This window comes from Bidens hawaiensis, unplaced genomic scaffold (genome assembly GCF_021521415.1).
Source record: "Bidens hawaiensis isolate Kalapana, Puna unplaced genomic scaffold, B.hawaiensis_p1.1 tig00001511_1, whole genome shotgun sequence".
NCBI classification, from domain to species: Eukaryota; Viridiplantae; Streptophyta; class Magnoliopsida; order Asterales; family Asteraceae; genus Bidens; species Bidens hawaiensis.
The window spans coordinates 702,496-721,992 of NW_027491085.1; the positions used below are offsets into that span (position 1 = coordinate 702,496).

The following is a 19,497-nucleotide window of genomic DNA, read 5'->3' on the forward strand; positions in this document are numbered from 1 at the left end:
AGTTCCGCAATCACCGGAAAAAGACAAACAAACTAGCCTGCAAAGTGACAAGATAACACCTATGAATTAGTCAATTAACACAAAACCTAGAAATGAATCAAGTAGAGGCAAATCTATATGGTTTTCAGAAATTTAAGCAACATCTATAAGAGATCAAATAAACGAATTCTAACCATCCAAAAACATAGAAGTTGATTTCTATTTCTAGAGTGTATAAACACAAAATCAGTGAGCTCTTTTGAATAAGGCTGTATAAATTAACAAAAAAAAAAAAACTAAAATTATCAAAATCAAATAGTTGTTGCAAGTGACTCAAACAATTGTTTATTGGGTTCAGTTTTGTTTTTGGTAGATAGCAAAACCAAAACCGAGCCAAAATTATCAGATGTTTGAAAACATAAATCCAAAGAGTCGGTGTTTAAACGGGTTCCGTTTTCTTGATTCGGTTACGCTGGTTATTCCGATTACGGTTCGGTTATTTCTATTTCATACACATGTCTCTAATGAGAGCATTTTATACATGGGTGAGGCTTCCCTTAGGCCCGCCTCTCTTTTTGCTAAGTAGTGTGAATTTATTCGTTTTCGTAAAAAAAAATTGTTACGTAGTGTAAATTTACCTTTTTTTTGTCCAAAAATTTTGAACCCGGACTCAATACGGTAGTCTCTTGGTTCTCAACAACAACACCACTCCACCTTATCTGAAGTCAATCGCGGATCCATAAATTCTTTTTAGGCGGTGCACTACTTTTAGATGCTTCAATTTTATAGAGTCGGATATAAAAAATTCATGGTTGGTTCAGGTTCAGGGAACCACCCATTTGAAATATATATCGCTATTATTTCGAAACTTGGGTCCATTTGCAATATAGATCAGCCCCTGTCTGAAGCTCCATTCTCCTAGTTCAGTGGTGACGATCCAACGGGGTAGTTTACCAAGCCGAGCAGCGTTTTGATTTTCAAAAGGATACATGTCCAAATACTATAGTATTTCATAAACCAAAATTCATTCTTTAATATTATTGAGATAACAATCAGTTAATTCTTTTATTCCAGAGTATCTCCGTAGAAAACAACGATAATCGGTGAATAAAGATGGAGTATGACCATTTCGACCTATAGGTGTGAGTGAGACTGAGTTGAAGAAAAGCAGTTTTCTCCCTCCCGAGTAGCAAGTAGGTGCCAAGTACTCGGCCCCCTACAACACTAAGTACACGGTTTAGTATGTACACCACACATGGAGTTCCATCAACCCAAAAAGAAATCTTCTAGCATTTTGATGGGCATAAGCATGCTCTTTATTATGCTTGAAATTGACTGATTTTGCCTTTCTAGTACTGCATTTTGTTGGCGTAGTACGGTGCCGTGAGTTGACATTAGACTCCTTCGTTTTTACAGGTTTCATAAGTAAAATTGTAGTGAATTCGCTACCACGATCGGTTCTTAATTGTTTTTGTTCTTCTCTGGTTTGTATCCGGCTTCCCTTTTTCTTTCTTGAAGATGCATATACTTGATCTTAAGTTTTTAACATATATATGCACAAGTAGCATGAGTTTTGGTTGACCAGTAGGATGAAATGATGATTACGTAGCTCTGTTTTGGGTGTGATTTCTCCAAATGCGGCCTGTGTAGGAGTGCCGTACCATTCTACTTTGATTCCCGCAAGACATGCGTCACATAATTGTGCTGGGTGTGTTGTGCTAGGAATTCCCCATGCCATTCGCTTTCAGAAGTTATAGCCCGCCATGCCTAAACCAAGTTTTATCTTCAATTTGTGAGAGGAGACAGAGGCTAGTGATGCCATGTGTAGTTCATAATTTTTGGACAACCTGTTTCTTGACCTTGGACTTTCATTCTTCATTACTACATAAGTGAGGTATGAAGTAGACTTTGGTGATCAGTCTTGTTCTCCCTTTTGCATTGAAAAAGACGGACCCTTTTACTTTTTATTTCAATACATGATCGGTCTCCAAATTCGACTCTTCCTGCTATATCTTCGTTTAGTTCAGTAAAGGATGAACATTCTTCGGCGTGTCAATGTGGTTGCCCTCACCACTGTCAAGGAAAAATGTTCCTTTGGTCTTTATCTTCAAAGGTTTACTTTAGTAATATTGATTCCTCGGTTTCTTGTACAAATGTGATTCTCCTTGGGTCTGGTTGGGTCTTTGAGCAATGTCAAATGTTGTGTCCATTTCAAGGCTGTCTCTGAGAAACGCTAAAAGTTTTGGGCCGAAGGCGTGAAAAAAATTGGGCCTTTAGTAAAAATAGATTTTTTATCTGGCTTAAACAATTAAATTTTTAAATGAGTTTATTTGTTATGATTTGGGTTGTACAAATTTCTTTAATATAAAAATTGCTTAAATAAATTGAGTAATTTGGTTTAAACATTAAGAAAACATATTTTTCTAACAAAATATTATAATTTTTTTTAAAAAATTCCGGGCCTAGCGCGATGTTCGGGCCAGGGCCTGTCGATCTCCCTACCTCCCCCTCCCACCCGGCCGTGGACTCCAACTGCTCACACTTAAACATTTAATATGACTCCTTGAATTTTTCTATTATCTTTTTATCCATTTCATTTCTATGATACTTGTTACAGGTATTTGTTCTTATTTCAAAAGAGTTATGTCCTTCTCCTCTTCGTTGGTAACTGGTTGTCTGGTTCTGCCTGGGCCTCGTCCATATTGCTATTGGAACCTACCTCTGCTATAGTTAATCTAAAATTGTGTCCATGCCCATTCTTCGTTCATGGCATCTAAACAAAAGTTTGTTGGTGTAATCGGTTCATTTATCTGAATCTTCCTTGGAGCGAATGCTTTCTTCATAGGTTTTAACCATTCAAGTCCGAGTATTGTTCTACGGAAGCAACTATTTGTGATCAAACACTCAGGGATTGAATTAATAAGTTTGTGTACCAGGGTTAAGTGAATACTCAGCTGCTTCCTGCAAAATGGTCTACCGTATCTATATACTCAGCTGATTTCAAAGTCAGTATCTTTACGTTTTGCACTCGACGACTCCTATGTGCCTAGTTTTTAATGCGTCCCCTACTTGTTTTGTATCTTTGTGTTGACAATGACTGAAATGATTACGCATTTGCTGTCTTATCTTTCTTGGTATCAAGCTTTTTCTCTGCGGTGGGTTCCGTTAGCTCTCATAGTCCATTTCCTTTTATAGTTATCTTGCTTTGAACTCCACTGAACTTCTGTTACTCTTGCAATTTGAATTTTGAAACCTTTCGAGTTTTAATTTTGAATTCCCGTGAATTCTTGATTGCTTCTCTTTTTTCTTTCTTCTGCGTTCAACTTGATGATCAGGATTTGTGAATTCTGTTTAATCCTTTTCATCCTTCCTGGATTTTATGAATTTAATAGATTTGTTTTAATTCGTTCTTGATTGCAAGGTATTTATACCAATTATTATCAGTGATGATTTAAGGATAGCAGCTTTGTATTGATCTATTTATACATACAAATTCAGTAAGTTAAAGTTACAAATAGGTTATACCTATTTATACTCAAGGGCGGCCCAACGTATTTGGTGGCCACAAGCGACCTAAGAAATCCGAGGCCCTCATTAAAAAATCCTGTTAGAAATCCTTCTTTTATCCAGATTTGGGACCGAAACTATAAGCTAAAAATTTTATACAAATTCACTGTTAAATGTAAATCACGAAATCAAATCAAAATCTAAATGTATATTTAAATGAGTTGATAGCAAATTAAGTTAAATCAAATCAAAGGTGAGTTTCAAGCGGTTGGGCCTCCCCTGTTTATACTAATCCAAGCGTTCTGTTGTTTTCACTGAATGGTGCGACGATTTGCGAATAATAGCGTATATATTATTAGTATATGTTCTGTTTATTCTCATAAATTTGCAAATTTTTATATATATGATTATTATCAATAAAGAGAATCACGTTGAATTACAATTCCTATATGGTATCAAATCAGCTAACCTAGCTGCGGCTACCTCTTCTTCTAAGCTGCCGGAAGCCTTGATCCTTCCCCTACAATTAACCAGCATCCCTACTCATGGACACAAATATCCATTCTGCAGTAACTGTCTCCAATATCAAGAACCTCGTCCCCATCGCTCTTGAACTGGAAACGGCCAATACACATCTTGGTCGGAGCTCTTGGAAATTAATTGCCAAGTAATGAAAGTCAAAGCCGATCAATTGACTAATGCGGACACACCTCTGTCTGCATAACAGCTGGTCCTTCAACTGATTACTGGTATATATGAGCAATATGAGGGAATTGCTGGAAGAATTGAAAAAGGCTAATCAAGCATTGAATGCCACCCAAGCTGCCGGAACTGCACTAAACAGAGCGGCCCCAAAAATCGATCAATCGGCCGCGTCCCTGACCCTTGACCACCGACAAAAAAACAGCATGACACGCTGGGGCCGTGGTCAAGGCAAAAGGGTCGCGGCTCCACTATGCGCAACCATGGTCAGGCTCTTCAAACCAATGGATCCCTTCCAGGCCCATGGAACTCTCCACATCAACAATTTTGGGCCAACCCACCACACTGTTTCTCTACTCCATCATGGCCTCAATGGACCAACAGCCCACCCTGCCCCTTTCTTACTAGCTCTCGGCCCATAGGCCGACTCAGCCCAACTCTCCTGGCATAATTGGGCCGCGACCCAATAAGGCCTATGCAGCGGGAAAGAAAAATCCTTGAACCTGCCCGACAGCACATGGTATATGGATAGCAGCGCAACTACTCACATGACAAATAACCGAGGTTTCAAGTCTTAATTTTAATTATAGCATTTTACAAGATATAACTGAAATAGCACAGCCATTCCCGTTAACAGATACGACAATCAAATTCTTTCACCATCCTTTTCACCTTTAAAGTTGAACCACATTCTTTATGCACCAAATCAGGTGCGGATTTAGGCTATGTTTAGGGGTATCCGGGTTACCCCTCAACTTTGTCGGCAAAATGCAAATATTTAAGGTTTTTAGCATTTTTATGAAACTAATATGTATATTATATTTAGCAGTTCAAAACCTGCTGCAACCAGATTTATCCATTGCGGGCATACACAGACGCCGATTGGGCATGATACCTAGACATGAGACACTCCACATCAGGCTACTATGTATCCATTGGGTACAACCTCTTATTGTGGTCCTCAAAACACCAAGCCACCATTTCCCACTTGAGCGTTGAGAACGAGAACTATGGTGTAGTTAATCTTGTCGATGAAATATTTTGGCTACGAAATTTGTTACCAGAGCTACATCGACCACTAGCTCGTGCCACACTAATTTAACACCAACTGGCCTGACATATTGAATTAGACAAGTGTTTTGTGTGTGAACATGTCCAGCAGGGTCACATTCGTGTCTTTCATGTCCCATGACGTTACTAGATTGCAGACATCTTCATCAAAACGATACCCCAAGCGCTCTTTGACAAATTCAGATATGGTCTTAGAATCCGTCCACCTCCTGCTTCGACTGCGGGGTATAATAGCGTATATGTATAAATTAGGAGTATATGTCCTGTTTGGCTGTTTATTCTCATTATTTGTAGTAAATCCTAAATCTAAATAAGAGATTGCTTTGTAATTTATATATACGGTTATTATCATTAAAGAAAATCACGTTGAATTACAACTCATATAGCGAATAACCACAACAACCGGCTGATGTCCTCTGATGCCCCGCCCCATGTCATCATCCACCTGATGCCGAAGTCAACGCTTGTAAAAAAAACATGCCATAGAACATTGATCTAGTATCTATTTGTCTACATTATTTATACGAAACCGAAACATCTAAGTCAGATATTACTCGTCTTGATTACAACTTATATGTGATGATTAAAACAACAAACTGTAACCGATAAAAGTCTATGTTTATTAAATATCTTTTTATGTTATCCGGGGGACAAATTTCCGGGCCCAGACATGCTTTCCGTTAATAACGTATCTGGACTTTCCATCCAGGCCATTCCCAATCACTGCTCTAACTGAAGACAGATCGCGAACCACCATTCGAGCAAAAAGTGGTTGACTACCTGGTTCAACTGGTTGCATGTGAATGGACTGAATACAATCTCCAAACAATCTGTACAAATAAAAAAATTTAAAACAAACACACAGAAATATAAAACACGAAAATACTGGAATTGATCATCTTTTATATATAAATACCCGCAGAAGTACTGTGTAACATCATCGGCAGAGATTGGGTACCCTTTAGAAAATGTGAGGAAGATCGTCCTATCATCTGGTGGTACTACTTCATCTGGCTCTAGTTCTAGTAATCGGGTATTATTTTGAGAACCCGCATATGCCTGGTTCTGGCCTAAAAATGTGGATTGCCTGAATTCGGTCACAGGAGTGACACGAGCAACCATCTGTTGGTGTTGATATTGATGAGCCATCTGACGGGCTTGCATAAATATCGAATCTTGGTTTGCCACTCCATTTGATGGTGCTTCTTGAAATGCCAGTACGGGACCACTAACACTGTGAGGGAACATCGCAGGAGTCCGAATAGGAGAGCTAAATTGTTCCAAAATGTCATCAAAAGATTTTGCAGAAACATCGTGGGCAATGCAATACACCTCGTCACATATCAAATCACTAGAGTGATAAATCTCATCTAGATGTATTTGTTTCCGATCAAGAAAACACTGAAGCTTTGATATGTTATAGCTATTGCTGCTTCCCTCAAACATCAAGTTGTTTGCTTTCTTATGCAAAAACTTGATGCATATAAGCACCTCATCCGCAACTTCATTGATTGTGTCCAAGGACAAATAATTGATGAAAGTTTTACCAAGAGGGTATGAGGTATACCCTCCTCTTTCTAGCCACAATAGAAACCCGATCACTAGTTTCGCATCGACTATCTCATGTTGCAAGCCAAGGAGGATTTTGAAAAGGGCACGCTCGTAATTGTAAAATAGACGGTATTCTTCCTTTGAAATTTTGAGGTTTGGAAATGTCACAGGAAAGAGTGAGGGCTGTTTTGATGAAGCAAATGGGTTTTCCATAGGAGTTGATTTAGCTTTTTGGTGAATGGTTTGGGGATTTATAGAGATTGTGCTGTCTCATGTGATGGGTGTAAAAGACCAAGATATCATTTACGCGATATTCTCGAAATTTTATAATGGAGACCAAAATATTACCAAAGGACTTGTAGCTCAATGGTATCATGGTGTTTGTTTCATAAGGTGGATCAAAAAACTCCTAAATAGTGAGAGTTCAAGTCCTATAGTGGGTAAAAATTGGTGTTGCATTAATTTGCCATTAAAAAAAAAGACCAAAATAATTATGCAATAAAGCATCTCTGAAAATAAGGAATTAATTATAACAATTATATCAGTGCTATATTATTAATATTATTATACTAACAAACTTATTTAAGAACTTTGAGAATATTATTTAGAAGTTACATACATTTTTATAATAGTTAAACACTATTTGCGACCGACTGGAAATGTGATTGCAATTGCCCGGTTTTCTAGTAGTTTTACTAACAAAATATCCTACTTTTTACACTTAACCATAACAACTACATTAAGACTAATGATATACACATAAATTGTTTGAACATGTAGTGACTTTTGCTTTATGGATACCAAGTGAGGAAGTATTATGTATGCTCTTGATTAGTAATCATAACCAAAGCATAAAAATTGTAACAAAAGTGGAACATGGGCAACGCTAATTGTAATGAAGCATGATAGGAGTTTTTTAAAACAACTTATTAAATATATTTATGTATAAGGTAAACATATACTTGAGCTTTTAACTTATTTACACTTATGTGACAATTTTTACATTTTTTCCTGCGGTATCTATGGAAACAATATCTCTGTCACTTGTCATTTGAATATGTATGATTTGTCTACATCTTATCCTCCTCTGACTCTTCTAATAGCTTTGCTATTGATGAGATATTTACTAGATATGATTGTTGTTATTTTCTATTTAAACTTTTTTTGTGATCATGACGTTGCTTGGTACAATTTTCAAATGTTTCATGTAAAAACCGTCAGCTTTATTACTTTTATATGCCTTTTTATTTAGAAAAGTACAAATATATGTAAAAAAAGACAGAAGTTATGTTGACCAAGTAAACACAATTAATTAACATTTTTATTTCCAACAAACTTTTTGTAATCATCTGAAATATTGTGTTCAGGGACCAGATAAAAACCTATAGATTTTAATTTCGGTTACATTTCGCAAAAAGACAATGTGATGATACTAATACTGAGATATTAGTAGAATTATAACAATATTATAATATCATGATATCAAATTTGTGTAAGAATTTCAAAATAATAGCTAAAATTCATATATTATTATACATTACACTGACATTCAACTTATTTTATAGTTAGCCATAGAAACTATTCATAAAATTAATAATATATACTCAAAATGTTTTGAACATGTAGTAATTCGTTTAGTTAGCCAAATAAACTCATTAAATTAACATTTTTATTTCTATAAAACTTTTATAATATGTGAAATGTATAGTGACAAGAAAAAGCAAAATTCCCAATGTATTTCATACAGACCTGGCTATAAGGGAGGGCCGGGTGGTCGACGGACCCCGGCCCGACACCTCGATAGGCCCGGATTTTATTTAAAAAAAATTATATATATATTTTAATAAAAAACAATATGTATATATAATGTTTAAACTTAATATCACAAACACTAGCTTGGTTTAGTGGTAAAGGGGTATGATTTTCAACCAAAATGTTGTGGGTTCTAACCTCACTTGAGGCATTTTGACTATATTTTTATATAAAACCTTTTTTTTACACAACCAAATCATAAGGCCCAAAAAATTAAGGCTTTTTAAAAAAATTAAATTGTAAACTCAACAAGATACCCCTTTTTTATTAAGGCCCAAAAATTTTTTCTGCCTTCGACACCAAAATTTTTAACCGTTCTCGGAGCCGGGCCTGATTACATAAAATGAAAAAATGGTGATTGTTACTTACACACATATTATTAATATAGCGGAATCAAAACATTTATGAAACTAATACTGTAAAAAATATCAATATTTTTAGCCCAAGTACAGCCATGTTGATATGCATTATATAAACATGTCGTTTACACATTGCTTATAAGCATATCCTACTCACAATCTTGATGTTCTTGAGTACTACTATTACTACTACTACTACTACAAGTATTCAAGTCGGTAACCAGAGGAGAACTGCGTACATTATTACTGAAAAAAATTCTCAAGCAAGGTTGCAAGGTTTAAATAACCGAGCTAAACAATAAACCCCATAAAGAGATAAGTATACAAGAAAACGATATCTCCTAGTAAAAGCAAAAGATATATACCGGAGAATAAACCAGGATCTCCCATATCTCAAATACTCCCCCTCAAGTTGAAATGTGCAAATCACGAACACCCAACTTTCCAGTAAAAATCGGAGCTGTGGTCCACCCAAAGGTTTCGTGAGTAAATCAGTAAAATAATTTGAGACTTGGAATTTATATTCATCTGGTGAATCTCTTTCAACTCGACACGTGCTCGTACAAAGTAAAAATCCATCTCAGCATGTTTTATACATTCATGAAAAATAGGGTTTATTTGCAAGGTGACGCATTGAATAAAGGTGTCGGTCCTTTCTAATTAACATCAAGCAAAGTCACTAACCACCGCATCCAAATAATGTCACTAATAGTAGATGACATAGAACGATATTCTGCTTCAGCTGAGGAGCGTGACACCACAACCTGTTTCTTGGATTTCCAAAAAATTGGAGCTCCACTCAAAAGAAATAAATAGCCAGTCCTAGATTGTCTAGAGAAGGGTCATCCAAACAAATCAGAATCACAGTAAGTGACAAGATTGTAACCACCCTCTTTAGGAAGAAGTATACATTGTCCTGGTGTACCTTTCAAATAGCGAAGAACATGATACGAAACTTCCAGATGGGTTTCTCTTGGGTCAGCCACTAGCACACCCCGACCTAAGGCGAAATTGCAGGGGCACGAACTGATTTCTCACAGCTCACAAGGTACTATCATACAATTTAAATATGACAATATCTAATTTAGTTATTTAAATTCAACCAAGTATACATCGTCTCAACTTGTTAAAAATAATCCAAACACAAATAAATCAAACTAGTTGTCTTTTTATACATAACCTAAAGCCAATCTATGCGATCTTCAATCTTCACTTCAAACCAAAGAATAACCTGCAATTGCGTACATATATATGTATACATACATATATATATATATTGTCAACATGAGGTTGAGTGAGAAAATCATCGGTTTTCGATACTAAAGATAATATGAGATAAAAACTACAAATCAATATCATGAGTATCAACAATTAAATGAAAACAAATAATTGGTGTCAGTTGACCATGCCTCACGAACGGACTATGGCTACTATGACGACTTGTAGAATAAATGATGGACCTCTCCGAATTGCTAGAATTAATAAAATAAGAAACTAAGCAATTAGCAAATAAACATTTAATTGATTAACAACACATTAATCATGATTTGCTAGTACAGATAATATGTAGTATGAAAAATAAGAATATATACATATAAAGTCCCCAAAAGTATTTGAAAACAGTAAAAATAAGGGAGCGATTACTCACCTTGACGATTAAGCGAGAAAACCGAGAGATAAAATAAATGAGCAAGGTTATCGTGACAAGTATTCTGATCCTAACAGACCTGAGACTCATAGAAAATAAAATAGAGTAAAAACTGAGAACATATCCGCTGGAAGCAATCCAAACGGATGTATAGAACTCCGGTTGTGATATTTTTAATAAATAAGCGAGCTGGTACTGACCAGATGCCGAACATCGATTCGGGAGTTGGTTATTGGTCAGAACACTAAAATTTTGATTTTGAACAAAAAAGTCTCCTGAACCGAAATCTAGTTCCGAACAGAATATAGAGATATTGACAAGTCAATTAAGCTTGACTAAAACACCTTTAACGGGCCGGGATCAAATTGACCACCGAAACTCCCTCAATTAGTGAAATTGATTGAGGGCTTTTGTTTATTGAACCAAAACGAGAAGAGTAACAGTGAGGAAATCGTGGTAATAATGTTTTGAACTTCAAAGTCAACAAACTTTGAACAAGTTTGTTAAATTAATGAAGATTAGGATGGTTAAAGAAGGGAATTCATGGGAGAAAGCTTGATGACAGCTGAGACAGATGCTTTAGGTTTAGGGGAAGTATTACGATTGTGTTTTGGCTAAGAATGCAGAGATTATAACTAATTGTTTTAGAAATTACTCGATTAAGATAACCGAATAATGTAATTATGACAAAATCAGTTGATAACACAAAGATTGATTCTTGTAGAAGGGGAAAATGAATGTGGACATATACCATGACTAAAGGGGTTTTCTTGGAGCTTAAAACACGAGATTTGGGTCGAAAATAAGCGATTTTGCATTAAACCCGTAATAAAACAAAAATCTGACCTGCAGCAACCTAGCCAGGTGAGGCCTTCCTCCCCGTGCAGCATGGCGTGGGGTGGTCTGACTATCATTTTTTTCAATTTTAGTCCCTGATATTTTAAAAATGCATTTTATACCATTTTAAGCAATTTTAAAGGTTTCTAAGCATTGTTTGACAAGTTTAAAAGTTATTAAAATATAAAATTAGTTAAACCAAGTTAAATACTAATAAATACAAGTTTTTATTAATACAAAAGATTCAAAATACCCGAGTTGGTAAACAAATACGAATTCAATTACGAAAAAATCCGAGATGTTACATCCACACATTGGCTGAGACATTAACAACAAAAGCAACATCGGGTCTAGTAGCCTGTAGATATAACAACTGACTAATGAGGTCTATACCTACTAGCATCAACTCAAGGACTTCCATCGGCTTTGTCAGGATTTAAATGTGTTCAACAGAAAATTGACTAGGACGACAACCCAACAAAATATTGAAAATCATCAAGAATATCCAACATATACTTCCTTTAACTTAAAACGACACCTTCTTTTGTTCTTGCAACTTCAATACCTAAGAAATATTTTAGCACCCCAAGATCTTTTATACTAAACTTCTCATAATAACTCTTAGTTTTGTTGAATACGATTCACATTGTGTCCTACTAATACTACGCCATCAAAATATAATATATTCAATTACTTCGAGAGATTGTGATATATTACCCTCATCATGTAACTGTCATCAAAATCTTTGGCCAAAACTAGTACTATCCAAGTATTCTTCTCATACCGTTCCATATACAGGTGTCGGTTCTCGCTACGATATTTGCAATACCCTATGCCAATCCTGTATCGACATTCTTGGTTCATAAGTAAATATTTTGCCAGTTAAATCACCAACGCGTTTTGGGCTTATTGCTAGTGGACGAGAGGAAAATTCCAAGTTAAGCGTGCTTTCGTGGAAGTAGTACTAGGATGGGTGGCCTCTTGGGAAGTCTTCACCGGGACAACCAAAAACAAATTCGTGAGCTCTTCGTTGAAAAGCGGACAATATTGGTGGTATAAAAGGCCGGATGTTACAAGTGGTATTAAAGCTACTCCTGCGCCCGGGATTATGGGGCAAACCTCATCAGAGATGGTGAGTCCCTGGGTGTCGCGAGATACACATTAGGTGAATCCCACATCCTGGATTGGATGGTAGGGTTAACCCGTCAAGGACGATAAGTCTGGCGGTAACACCCGAGGCAAATCCCACATAGGCCGTGGACATGAGATATTCTTGGTTCATGAGTAAATACCCTACTCTTAAATCACCGTTTTGGTCTTAATGCTAGTGGACGAGAGGAGAGTTCCACAGTTAAGCGTGCTCATGTGGAAGTAGTACTAGTATGGGTGCCCTCTCGAAAGTCTTCACTGGGCGGCAACCTTGAAGAAATCCGTGAGCTCTTTGTGGGTAAAATGGACAATATTGGTGGCGCGAGGGGTCGATGTTACAATATCGATGCCGGAATTGCCAGTTTTTTTGATTTGATCTTCAATACCCACCTCCATTATTTCTCGTATTAAGGATGTGACCTCATCTCGTTCGTTCATTCTGCAATCTACTATTTAATGGCATTGTTCAAGGCAATAGAAGCCGTTTCCCGTCTCCATTATTTCTCCTTTCATGTTGATATGTGTGATGCAGTTGTGTAGATCATCTCCTGGGATTATGCGCTAATACTATTTTGTTGGTTTTAAATTGGTTTGAATTTACAGATTTGATATAAGAAGATGATCAACTAAATTAAAAATGGTTTATCGATAGTGATGTATTGAATAAACTTGATAAATGATAATTCCAGACCCGAGTTCATTAAATGCACGCATACATACAGTTTACATAACCGGTTAACGGTTAACGGCAAGTTAAGCCCGTCAACTAGTATATCCTCAGTTGTTAATTACATACATGGTAATAATAATATAAATCTAAAACATGTGTTTAAGTATAATTATTTTAACCAAACTTTCTATTTCTGCAACATTACCAGCTTCTCTTTTTTGATGGCTGAGAATAGTATCCTTTAGATCATTAATTTCTGCTTGAAATAATGTATGAGAAACTGTCAATTTTGAAGTCTGTTGTGTGCTATCCTCTCTTGGAAATCAGAAGCACAATACAAATAAGAATTGGGATAAACAGAAATTTATATTAATCGAATTGTTTGAATTAATCTTGGTACCGAACAAAGGTGTCGTCACTCACCAATATATAAACATATTTGGCGGGTAACCATCATTTGTAACCGTTCAGACGGTTAGGCGCCAAATTGAATATTATCTTGTGTTTCATTTAATTTAAACATCATCCTGGGTTTCAATTTGAGCGACGGGTTGAGTAACTTCCTGGATGACGAAGAAGATGAATTAGGTCCAGATTCAGATGATGATTTTGTTACCAGTAAATGTACTTCTTGCAAGATTATTATGAATTGCAATGATCCAATTTAATAGTTTCACCCTTTTGAGACAATTCTTAAGCTCCCGATTAATAATTTGTTTTAAAGATCTGGGATACATCAAGAAACCTGTAGCTAACTCATCCTTGAAGATTATGTTTCAAGAGGATACATGTAATCGAGTGAACCACAAAGGCATCATTTCATTATAAAACACATACACAAAACACTGATATGATATTTATTGGTCTATATCATTTATATAAAACGGAAACTACTAAGATAAGTATTACACATCTTAATTACGATATACTTTCCATAACTAACACAACGAACTGAAAACGGAAAAACTCTAAGTTATAAAGTATCGATCCTTTCATGGTTTCCTGGGGACAAATCTCCGTACCCTGACATGTTTATTATTTATAACGTAATGTGACTTTCCACGCATACAACGACCCAGCATCACTTTTTTAACCCCAGAGGGATTGCGAAGCACCATTCGAGCATAAATTGGCTGACCATCTAATACAACTGGCCGTTGCATGTGAATGGATTCAACGATATCTCCAAACATCCTGATCAAATCAGAAGAAAAGTTAAAAAAAAATACATAGAAAATATACAACACCATAATTAATGATGTTAATTAATATATATACCCGGTGAAGAACTCTCTAACGTCATCAGCTGAAAGTGGGTAACCTTTAGAAAAGGTCACGAACATGGTTCGGTGATCTGGCAGCGCCACCAAATTCAACATGTCTTCAAAAGCTTTCTTAGAAAGGTCAGTGGCAATGCAACAAACCTCATCATATATCAAATCGCCATAGTCATAAAGCTCATCCAGATGTATACGTTTCTGATCAAGAAAACATTGAAGCTTTGATATGTTACAGGTTTCGCTGCTTCCCTCAGACATCAAGTTGCTTGCTTTTCTCTGCAAGAACTTAATGCATATGAGGACTTCATCCGCAACTTCATTGATTGCATCCACACTCAAAGAACTGTGAAAAAATTTACCAAGAGGGTATGAGGTATACCCTCCTCTTTCCAGCCACAATAGAAACCCGATCACGAGTGCTGCCTCATTCACCCCAAAGTTCACGATTGCAACCAAGGTTTGAAATAGGGCTCGCTCGTAACTGTAAAAAAGATGATACTCATCTTTCGAGATTCTGACGCTTGGGAACGTCAATGGAAAGAGTGAGGATTGTGTTGATGAAACAAATGGGTTTGCCATGGGAGTTTGTTTATCTTCTTGGGAATTCAGGTGTGGTTAACCGGGTGAAATGATTACCTATTTATAGAGATTATGCGGTCTAATGTGATGGTGTAATACAATACCATTTACTCAATATTGTTGAGAGTATTAACATTAAGGCCAAAATATCAAAACAATAACGTATCAAGAAAATGGGGAATTTTTGACATTTGTATCAGTGTTATATTAATATTCTAACAGATTTATTTAACAATCTTGTTTATAGTATTTTAAAAAGTTAAACACTCGTATAAATAGTAGTTAAAACGGTTATTTGCAACGGTTTGTGACATAAGATAATCGCCAATGACGTTCTTTTGGCGGTGATTCTAAAAAGTACGTGATTTATTTTACGCTTAACTAAATGACGATGCATTTATGTAATTATACATGTTAAATAGGAGTAGATTAATTAGGAGTCTCTTAAACACCCCAGAATGGGCAATATATTTTGTAATAAAACATTATGGGGTGTTTAAGAAAAAAATATTAACTACGTATTGTGTCTTAGAAACTTCAAATTTCTTACGGTTTAAAGAGCACAATTATCGTCTCCTTGCCGCTAGGGATTGAGCTAGTTATTAGTTTCTTCAAATAACCAAAAAATTATACTCCTAAATCCAATTAACCCGTTTGCTGCAGGATTTGAACCCTTAATCTCTAAGACAATGTATAGTGGATGGAGTTGAGGCGTTTTGTTTCATTTGACGCCACATCACCATAGGGGCTTTTTGGTTAAAAAAAGATATAGTGGACGGAGCTCATTCAAATCATTTTCTCATTCATATTTTATTATTATATTAAAAAGAAAAAAATAAATAAAGCAACCAATCATATTACTCCTCTCCTGTCCCAATCGATGGTGTGGAGCTAGAGGTGCACAAATCGGTTTTTTTTAAAAAACCGGTTCGGTTATTAACCGGACCGGTTTTTTTGGCCCGGAAAAAAACCGGTTCGGTTAATAACCGGAACCGAACCGGTTTTTTTCGGCCCGGAAAAAAACCGGTTCGGTTAATAACCGGAACCGAACCGGTTTTTTTGGCCCGGAAAAAAACCGGTTCGGTTAATAACCGGACCGGTTAATAACCGGTTTTTGTGTGTCAAAACCCTAACCGGTCTAACCGGTTAGGACCGGTTTAGAAACCGGTTAGAACCGGTTAATAAACCGGTTTTTTTATTAACCGGTTTTTTAATAACCGGTTTTTAGGTTAACCGGTTTTTTTTTTTGGGTTTAGGGTTTAGTTTGGAAGACCGAAGCCATTCTTTGCTTTCGTTGTTAGGGTTCTTTGCTTGGAAGATTAAAAACACATAACTTTCATTTATAGTTTTTATATTAAAAATACAAACATTAAATCGTTATCGCATATTCGTAACTCAAAAATACAAACATTAAAGAATGCTTAGACACGATTACATGAACAACTTGCTGTTTCTTATTCATTATTTGCCTCCATGTTTGCTGTTTCTTTAACTAATTTTCTTCGCTACCCGATCCCGAGCTATTCCTTAGGTAATCGTCGTACGCGGCTTCTTCATCGGTCATTGGTTGAGTGTGTCCTTCATTGACCTCGTCTTCATACAAGCCCGCCTCATACTCCATTTCCCCCTCGAGTGAGCGTTGATGTTGTGCCCTATCTAAAGAGTCCAAGTAATCCTTGTAGCAAATCGACATCTCTACAGCTGGTGGAGTGAGTCGAGTCCTCCTAATCGATATAACCCTGCCAGAAACAGAAAAAGCAGACTCCGAAGCTACCGTGTAAGCTTGGACCGTTAGTAAATCTTTGGCCATGGCGGCGAGGATCGGAAACTCATCCTCCTTACCTCTCCACCAAGCCAGTAAATCAAGACTTCTAAATTCATCCGGAGTCATGTGTTTCACAAAGTTGGTACCACCATACCTTCCAAGTTCACTGCTTGGGGTGTTTACCTTTTGACGTTTACCGGCGTCTTCCCAAATCATGTAGTACATCCCCATTTCAAGGTCGGTTTGGGATTGGGATTGGGCAACAGCTCTTAACGAGTCATGAATTTGGGAAGACGACCCGTATTTTGTAAGGTAAACATCATACATGTTTGACAAGGTGGTGTTGAAAGCATTCTTTAAAGTTTGGCTATAATAGGGGTTTTGATCGTCGTTTAACTCTAACTCATCACAAATTTTTTCTATTAAAGCTTCAACACCACCAACATTGATGCAAGGGTTTAACGCAGCAGCACATGTCAAAACAGCGGGTAGTTGTTGAAAATATTTTCTAAATTTTTCTTACGTGTTGGTAGCGTGGTTGAACATACTTTTGCATCATCTCCGTGAATTGAGGGTTGTCGAAGTGGTTGAAAGGAAGTGTTTGTTGAATCACAAAGTTTGAAAACTTTTGACGTACCGCTTCAAGGTCGTACGTAAACACCGTTCCTTGATTCGTCATCTCCGGCTGCGAACTACTTCCCGATTCGTCCTTCAAGGCCTTGCAAAAGGGCCTTTGTACATGCGCTTTTAAAGTGGAGTTTGCATCTTTGCCATAAAACTTCAAACAATGTTTGCATCGAGCTTTTTGGCTACCGTTAGACATTTTGCATAGGTCGAAATGTTGCCAAACATCTTGGTTTCGTTTCGTGGGGATGACCCGAATGACCGTTTCTCCCGTGTTCGAGGCACCCATGTTGACGGATGAAGCAGCACTTTGGGAGGCCATGATAATCGACTACGAAATAAGAGCGTATGGAGTGGTAATGTGGTATAATTGAGCGTGAGATAACAAAATAATCGCGTATGAAATAAACGTTTAGAGCATTTGGAGTTGTATAATCGAGTGTGATCTAACCAATACCCAACCTAAACTATATATAGATGTTTGTGGGGGTAAAATGGTAATAAAAAAAAAACGGTCAAAAAAAAAAAACGGCTATATAGCCGTTATACAACGGAAAAAAAACCGGTTTTTAACCGGTTAACCGGTTATGGAAAAACCGGTTAACCGGTTTTTTTTATAACGGTCAAAAACCGGTTTATAAAAAAACCGGTTAACCGGTTTTTCCATAACCGGTTATTAAAAAAAACCGGTTTTTTTAATAACCGGTTCGTTAACCGGTTTTGGCTCTAAAATGTGTAACCGAAATACGAACCGGCGGTTTGTAAACCGGTCAAACCGGTTTATAAAAAACCGGTTTTCGTAAAAACCGGTTTCCGGTTTAAACCGGCAAACCGGTTCCCGGACCGGTTTTTTTGACCATCTCTATGTGGAGCCCCCCCCCCCCCAAAAAAAAGCGTGTTTCTGGCGCTTTTAGGGGCTTTTTGGGTGGGAAAGCACCTCACTGCACATGGTCTAAGGAAGAGATAACCCTTAATAGATGCTCTACGTATGCCATAATTAATTGTCTCAACTACTGCATGTATTTGATTATGTGATTAGTAATTAATGTTCTCTTATATTTTTATTTTTATCTCTAAATATTTAATTTTATTGTTGATGATGGCCTTAGCGCTGTACTGTTTTCAAATGTTTACGTGTCAAAACCATCAACTTTTGTCAACAAATCGGTCTATAAATAGAGAAATTAAGTTGACCAAGTACAAACAATAAATTAACATTTTTATATCCAACAAACTTTTTTAATTAGGTGGTAAGGGTGTAAAATAGGATGTTAAGGATTCAATCCGTGCAGAGAACGCAATATTTAGTTAAAAAAAATCATCTTAAGGCAAGATATAGTCTAAAACTTAATACAGTGATATTACAATATTATATTATCAAATTGATTTAGGAATTTTCAAATTTATAGTTTTAGCAACCAAATTTAATTATATAAAAAAGAACAATTAATTTATATAAATTATCACTATAAGCTACTATAAAGACAACATTTGAAATTTTTATAGTTTCTAAAAGCTGGTTTTGTTATATTTGACTATTTTATGTATATAAGGGGCACTAAAATCAAATATTAGTTGTAAACCTTCAAAAATTATATAATTTTATTTTTAACACATTTCCAACAAAATAATGTTACTGTAATATTATAAAGCTGTTTCAGATTATACAGCTATGTTTTTATGATTTTAGCTCAGTTTATACATAAAAACTAAAACATATATCAAACTAGCTCCAAAAATTATTAAATTTGGTTTTATAAGGAATTGTTTGAAGACCTGAACTTAAATTTATGAATTTTGTATAAATTTCGGTATTATAATGACTTATAAAGGAATTACTTCTTAGAAACCGCCAAATGAAACGATGCAACGATTGGCAACGTTGTATCCTTTCATAAACAGGTTCTATAAATAATTACATGCTAGACCAAATGAAAAGATGCAACGCTTACAAACACGATCAG

General features: G+C 36.2%; 2 protein-coding genes across 2 annotated transcripts; both read right to left on the reverse strand.

The window, feature by feature from the left end:
* Positions 1–5,893: 5,893 nt before the first annotated feature.
* On the reverse strand, positions 5,894–7,023 carry LOC143581503 (uncharacterized). The gene is made up of 2 exons (XM_077064274.1): positions 6,176–7,023; positions 5,894–6,089 (listed from the first exon to the last, which is right to left on the reverse strand). The coding sequence occupies exons 1-2, from the start codon at positions 7,021–7,023 to the stop codon at positions 5,894–5,896; spliced, it is 1,044 nt and encodes a 347-aa protein (XP_076920389.1).
* A 278-nt stretch (positions 7,024–7,301) lies between these two features.
* Positions 7,302–15,144, reverse strand: LOC143581513 (uncharacterized). Its single transcript, XM_077064282.1, has 3 exons — positions 14,564–15,144; positions 14,401–14,479; positions 7,302–7,319 (listed from the first exon to the last, which is right to left on the reverse strand). Exons 1-3 carry the CDS (start codon positions 15,142–15,144, stop codon positions 7,302–7,304), a joined length of 678 nt encoding a protein of 225 aa, XP_076920397.1.
* Between the last annotated feature and the right edge of the window lie 4,353 nt (positions 15,145–19,497).